Genomic DNA, 7,548 nt, shown 5'->3' with positions numbered 1-7,548 from the left:
GCCCCCGGCGCGGGCAGCGGGCGTGTGCGCAGCGGCCGCCCCGCGCGCCCGGATGGGCTCCCGGGCTGCCTGCAGGCGGCTGCGCCTAATCCAGCCGCGGAGCGCGGGGAGGCGGCGGCCGGCGAGCGCCGCCCGAGCCATCACTCACCAGTTCTCCTGCATCCACTGGATGGCTTCATTCTCGTTGAACTGCTTTTCAAATTCGTATTCTTGCAAAGTCAACACTGACATGTTCATTGGACCGACCTCCGGGGGATGGATGGCTGCGCCTGCGGGCTGCGTGCGAGCTGCCGCGCCTGGTCCCTGCGCGCCGGCCGCGGAGAGCCCCTTCCTCTCGCCCTCTCTGCCTCAGCTGTATCCCTGATTTAGCATAGCTCCTCTCCCCTCCTCGCCTTCTCCTCCCGTGCCTGGAGGTCTCCTCCTCTTCTGCATCCACCCTCAGAGGAAATGGAGGCGGTGCGGTCTTAGTGCCCGTCCCCGCGGCGCGCCGCGGCTCAGCCCCGCTCGGCTCGGCTCGCCGGCCCGGGGACACCCCTTCCCTTCCCTTCCCTTCCCTTCCCTTCCCTTCCCTTCCCTTCCCTTCCCGCCCCGGCCGGCAGCGCTCACCTCCCGCCCCGCCAACGACAGAGGGGTTTTCCTGAAGCCCCCCTGCGCCGGACGTGTTGCGGCGCCTGCTGCTGCGCCCCGCACGCCCTCACCGGCGAGCTTAAAAATAAAGAAGCGCGAGCCGACATGTAGCTGGAAAAGCAAACGCGTATGCCAAAAAAACAAACAAACAAACAACAACCCCAACCTCCTTTTTGCATCTGAATTCAACATGCATCCACTGTGGCTGTGCAAAGGGTGGCTGCACCACTGCCMCCCGTGCCCTGCCCCCCCCGTGTCCCCGTGGGGCGGGTGGCCGGCCCGGCGGCTCAGGTGGGCGAGGGGCTGCAGCTGAGCTGCCTCCCAAAGCGGGCTCCCTCCTGCCGCTCGGCAGCCCCCGCGCCCTGCTGCGCCCGGGGCCACGTGTGGGGATCGCACCCTTGGGGCCGGTGGACGGTGGTCCACGCGCCGGGCTGGAGACCCCCGGTCTGAGGGGACCATCACCTTGTTAGCCCTGCTCCCAGCTACAGCACGCAGGGTTTAGGTAACCTTAATTTTGTCTTTCTAGTCTCATCTGTCACATCCTGATGCCTCCAGCTGAGTCCTTCCGACTCAGGCAGCAGGCTAGATGTGCTTTACAGTACGAGTTGTGCTAAAATGACTGGCACTCCCAGCCCCCACGGGGCCGGCAATGTGAAGGCAGGAGGATTCCAGCGGTAGGCTTTAGTGCAGAGAAAGCTAGCCATAAATGAGCAGATCCAGCAAAGGTCAGCGTGCTCTTGACTCTCGTGGTCTTCAGTTCTCATTGACACAGTAGTGTTTAATATCATCAAATCCGGACACTGAGAAAAAAAAAGAGTTATAGTCCTCAAGTTGTGGGGTATCAACAGCTAACTGGTTTGATGTTCCTATTTGCATTCTGACTCTTGTGCTCTTCAGGGTCATGGTTCTCAGCTTTTTTTCTTTCTTCTTGACAACTACAACTTTTTTTTTCCTAATGAGGGCTGAGTTTCTCACATCATCATCTGACTGGGGTTTTAAGCAAAACACCAAATATCATGCTGCTCACACTGAAACCACAAGGCAGCACTAAATTATTATTTATTACTACTGTACCCAGAGGCCCTCAACAGATCAAGGTCCCATAGGCCTTTCCTCAGAAGACATTGCAGTCTGTATAGACAAGACAAAGGGGATGGGAAGCACAATTATCCTTGCTTTACAGATGGAGAACTGAAACTCAGGTTTTCAAAAATGCTTCACATCAGCTTTCTGCGGCCTCTGAAGTGCCTGGTGGACCAGTGTTTGGGCAAAGCTGACTTCTTTTGCACTCCTGCTCTACATGATTTGCCCCTAAAGGTGCCTGTTAGTCTTCAATATATTCATTGGCAGGCAGTTTCAGTGAACGGAGGCCACAAAGATTCAGGGGGGAAGGAGGAGACGGAARTCTCCAGTACAGCCACAGGCCACATTGTGGCTGCAACGCTTGGGCTCTGAGCCACGGGCCTGCTCCTCACCGCAGGATATATGCTGCCCCACGGCAGATGTCTGCCTGTACGGTCCCATGCCAGTCGGGATTCCTCTATGGTTATAGAGGGATGCACTACCTTGAGCCAAGTATCTCCTGCTGGTGCCCTTCCTACAGTGTGTGTCTGCACTTAGTTCAAGGCAGGGCTGGTTCCATTGAAGGCCTGGGGTGATATTACTTGTGTGTTTTAATAATTTTTTTTTTAATGCAGAGATGTGGAAAAAATCATTTGTGATACAGCAAATGCTGGCGAATGTCAACTGTCTTTTGTTGAAAATGACTCTTAAACAAGTAAATCTGGACCCCAGTGTTGAGACAATATTAATGTATTCTGTAAATTCACTTCCATGAGTGGTAAAATATTTTTTTCCTGTCTTAAAGTTAGAGCTGTTGCAGAGAGACAGTAGTCCTTCTCTTAGTAAGCCTATAAACCACTTCCTGTAGTCAGGTAGGCTATCCTGATGAATAGATCCAAAGGATGAAATAAACCATTCTGACTTTTTGCAAAATCCTGTCCAATAATTCTTGAATCAAACCTATTTCCTTTTTTTGAGACAGAAACACTGCCATGCTTCTACTTTTTCTCCCAAATAAAACCAATCCACATACAGGTTCTTGTATTTGTTTACAAGGAAATATATATTTGCATGTTAACAGCCAGGGATATTCTTAGTAAGTTATCAAACAAAATGAATTTGAGATACCAGACATCTTAATTCTTGGAAAGATTTCTCAATATCCTTTTTTGCAACCCCAATCTATTTTACATTAAAAACTTGGGTGGCTTAATGGCTTATCTCATTTGAATATTTCATGAGTATCTGGTGGGTTGAAATTTATGGTTTGGGTTCCCCCAGGAAAAGAAAAAAGTTGCTCAGAAAAAATGCTCAGTATGCAAAGTTTCCAGAATGCATTTGATGGACTTCAAAAACTCTGAAGTGGCAGATTAGGCAGGAGGTTTGGGATACCTGCTGCCTTAGACTGTAGACACCCTAAAGTCCACGTCAGAGCTGGCAAGGTGTACAGGATTAAGCTGAAGGTTATGAAATGCTATGGCAAGGACTCCTCTAGGTTTAGGGCTGCTGCAGGGATCCGGAGAAAGTGAACAGCTTACTGTAGGATTTCTACCTGGAAATAACTACCCTGGGACCCGCTGCTGCCCGGGCTCCCTGGAGTGTCGCTGCGGCGTTCAGAGCTCGGTCAAGAGCACCGACCATGCAAGGCATCGTGTAGCAGTTAAAGCCTCAGCAACATTTGAAGACCAGCTGTARTAGTTTCAGGAAATGCAGGGACAGTCTCAAAATGCTAAACTCTACTGGGATTCCTATGTGTCTTAAAAACAYAGCAGGAATTTCTCCAGATTTTATAGAGCTCACAGGACTTCTACATAGTTTAAACAATCTGCAATGAATCCTTCTTCCATTGCTGTCCTAGTCCCACATGAACTACCCAAAAATTCCTCCTACCACACAACTATCTGGAAGTTTATACTTAAGCTTCTGGTCTTTTACAAAATCTGCAGGGATGCTGGAAGAGTGTATAAAATCTTCATGGCCTTGTGGAGCATTTAAGCCCTACTTACACATTGGTAGTTGCTTATATCAACTGTATTCAAGAACAGTAAACAAAAATACCATTGTCTGTTCTAAGGAGAAATAGCTTTTATGTAACCATTAAAAAGTAACTTACTTAATTCTCACAGAAAAGTGCTAACGTGAAGTGAAAGTTGTAAATACCTTTCACAAGAAAGGGTGTGGAGAGAAGGATAGGGTTGCAAAATTAAATCCTCAAAAGACAGGGAAYGCGATCTTAGTCAGTCTTTCTGTGCACATTCAAGTGCATACTTATATATTTTTTCTATGGGATCCTTGTCTCCTGTGGTAAGTGGGTAGTTATTGAGCATTCTTTTTTATTCTACATATTTAATATGTTGCCTAAGACTTTATAGCATGCATACCAGCTAAATGCTACATTTTATACCAGTTAGATATTAATGTCATTTCCCTTTTACCCAAGACCTTTTGGTTGAATAATACAAGCAGGTTCATTCATGATTTACAAAGAACCATCTAATCAGGTTGGGCACCTTACCATTATCATTCCTATTACTAAGCAAATACTTTTTCCTCCCTGTCACAGTGCTAATTTATTACAAAAACCTTTCCGGTTCTATCGCTGTAAGGAGTAATTTTGAATGGTTTGTTGTAGTGATGTATAGCTAAATCTCAGCTAAACTCTTAGCAGCTGCTGCAAAATAAGAAGCTATATTGCTGACAAGTCAGCATAAGGTATAGTAAGTGACAATGAGAGATGACTTTGTGATTTAAACATAACAACAATTACTAAAACAAACAAAAACCTGAAGGAGGCCTATGTGTTTGAAAGCTTTTTTCTAGCTGTATCAATTAATGTATTGAAAGATTTAAACTCTGTCTACAATTTTGCCTTATCTGAAAATAAAGCAACATGCAAATAATGGAAGCCATAGAAAACTGGGGTTTCCTATATACCCCATAATCTAGAAGCAATTAGATGGTGCCCTTGGATAAGGTAATGGTAGCTGGAATCAAAAATGAATAAGGGAAACCTCCCTGGGACTACTGGCTGGTCCTGATGGGTCCTAGCAAAAAGAAAATGTTCAGCCTGCCCCAGGGAATAAACAAAAATGGCCAAGGGTAGTTTATGGTCAAGCTACGTCTCTCTGTCAAGTCAGGCTAGCAAATCAGGTTAGTCTGCGCAGCACTCAGGCGCAGATGGCTGGGAAGTTGCTTGGACGGATGCTGTGGTAAACCCATGCAAATCCTATGAGCAAATTGTTTCACTGTGGTTTTAAGTGGGGCAATTATATCTTTGTCTTCACACAGTTCACCTGAGTCCCTACTCTCAAGATTTTCTTCACAGTCATGATAAGCAGAAGTCTTTTTCAATTTGTGCTAAAGCTCTAGGCCATGGCTTTGTGGCAAAAAGTGGAAATCTTCTGTGGTTATGACACACATGAAGTCTTGCACATAAAATACAGTCCAACAGCAAGACCTCCCTCATTATAGCAATTTCCATACAAATCACAAAGTCAGATGCCCCCCCCCCCTCCTTCCACAGAGTAGTAGCAGTTCCAAGCATCTCCCAGATGGTATTCGGAGGCAAAAGGTACAATTTTTGTTGACACTATCTGCAAATATATCAGCAGTTTTGTGGAATGTTTCATGTCCATAGGCAGGGAAGAGAACAACACTAATAGCTTGTTTTTTTCTCTAGAATCTTGGATATGATGATATCAGTAAATTTTAGAGAAAATAAATGGATTTTCGTTGTTGGAAGGCCAAAGAAAATAGTCTCTCTTCTTAAGGGAAGGAGGTGAGACAGAGAAGTGAAAGGCAAGAAGTTCAGACATGAAGCTAGCTACCTTTGCTGAAGCAGCTCATGCTGCACAGTGAGGTTATGCTGAAAACCTGGACAAGAGTCAGGTGTTATAGTGGTTGGTGCTGGATGTCAACATATATATTTGCTTTCTCTCAAGGAGACAATGATCATATCTATTCCAGGGAGAATAAAGACCTTGACATTCAAATATGTTACTTTTTAATTTTGTTAGGTTAAAAGTGGGAAAATATTGAAATAATAAGGCTGGTGCAAAACGTGTTCTAAAGACTAATTTAATATTACACAGCAGTATAAAAGAGTCACAGAAGCAGAATAAACTGCTTCAAGTGATTAATGCTGTTATTATATACGTATATTTATGGGTGGATATGGGTATATTTTGGGTGATGAGTGAGGAGAGATACAAAGATAATGACAAGTGTGTGTACAACAAACACTAACTCCCCATACTTTTTCATATCTTTGAATTTCTTTCAAGACTGTTTCTGCATATTCCATAATATTCCACTTTGAAAGTGCCCATAAAACTGACAGGCACTTAGATGAAGTGGCCACGCAGAGAAATACTGGGCCTTCTGCAAACCTTATGGTCAGGTTCTTTCTCCTCATATTTTGAGCCTCTAGCGTGGAGCTTGTCTGCCAGCTGCTATTAGGAAAGTGTAGCCATGCAGGCCTAGACTCTTCCCTCTCTTCTGCTCTGTGCAGGTTTGGCGGCTTCCAGAGCCAGCGCAGCTGATATTGCTATGTCTCCTGAACAAATCAGTTCACTCCCCTGCTTAAAAAAATGATATGCAACAGCGCTATTGCCAAATGGCCCAAAGGCTCTATCCCAGCTATTGTAGCTTGCAGCACATGCAGATCTTGATCCTGCCAGAGGTTTGGTGCTGTACCATGAAGGAATCGCAGCACCCTGGAAGGTCCTGCTGAGCTCAGCAGCGATGAGGTTTGGCGCAGCGCTCGCTGTCTGAGGCAGTGGAGCCAGTGGCGGCATTTGGAAATCGCGTTCGTCCCACTCRCTACCCATCAGGAGATGAGAGCCACCACTTGGAATCCCTCAGCAGGAAAGCAACAACAGGATTAATTCCTGTTAATTATGATTAAAGTATTACAGTTAACATTACTATTAATTATTACTAAGTCAAATGTAGATGTACTACACAAACCCCATGTAGAAACTATTAAAATGAAGGACAGGATTCAGTCATCAGTTATGCTGCATAATCTCCCTGGTGCTGATGAGATCATACAGGTATGTACAAAGGCTCACTGATTTGAAAGGGGAAAATGAAGGCCTTGCTCTTCAGTATAACAATGTAACATTTCACCATACAAATATTGATTATATTCCATTTTAGGGATTTATCAAAAAAGTGATGCCAACGCGGCTGCTTCAAAAATGAAAATGGGAAATGATTGCTAAGCTTTTTTCCTGTTCTTTTGTTTCATCAGTTGAACTGATACTGCAGTCAGTGATGAAGGGGGTACAAAAAACTGAGTCTGTCTTTATAGTCACCTCCTTTAAAATCTTTAGCTCTATGTAGCAAAGTCATTTGCTCTGTGCTGTCTGGAATCAGTGCAAAAAAAGTTTATAAAAGGACTTCACTTTGCAATTCAGAGTTATGTGCACTTTAGAATACAAGAAAGAAAAGTTGTACAGAAAAGTAGTTGTACAGGAAACTAGTTGCACAAAAAGTTTTAGAGAACCTGCTTTTTAAAGGGTCACCTTTAATTTTTAAATACATCTTTGAACATCTTCTGGATGACACAAGTATTTTTTGGCCTCAGAAGTACTTTCTGTTTGCATAAACAAGCTTTATGTAACATCATGTACAAGATGTAAAGGAACAAGGACAAATTAAGATGATGATAAAACTGAAAGGATTATTGTAGAAAGTCAAGAGGGCCGAGGAAGATTTTGTTTCCAGTTGTGTATTCAGTATGTTACTATTTCACAAGCGTGGGGAAGTCGGTGGCGAGCCTATGCCACTTTTACTCAGACATAGTAGTACCTGATCCCCCAGGCAGATTCATCAGTGTAAATGGAGCTACAGTGT

General features: G+C 44.7%; 1 protein-coding gene across 1 annotated transcript in view; it reads right to left on the bottom strand.

Annotated features, from left to right (window-relative positions):
• The window catches only part of ELOVL6 (ELOVL fatty acid elongase 6), a 78,145-nt gene extending 77,810 nt beyond the window's left edge, over positions 1–335 (bottom strand). Inside the window, exon 1 of the mRNA XM_026079049.1 lies at positions 149–335. Coding sequence (XP_025934834.1) covers positions 149–237 — 89 coding nt within the window. The 5' untranslated portion in view covers positions 238–335. The remainder of the gene's footprint in view (positions 1–148) is intronic.
• Positions 336–7,548: the final 7,213 nt, after the last annotated feature.

This window comes from Apteryx rowi, unplaced genomic scaffold (assembly GCF_003343035.1).
Source record: "Apteryx rowi isolate R43461 unplaced genomic scaffold, aptRow1 scaffold_491, whole genome shotgun sequence".
Classification (NCBI taxonomy): Eukaryota; Metazoa; Chordata; class Aves; order Apterygiformes; family Apterygidae; genus Apteryx; species Apteryx rowi.
The sequence above is the reverse complement of the archived record's forward strand: the minus strand, read 5'-3'. Positions and strand labels throughout refer to the sequence as shown.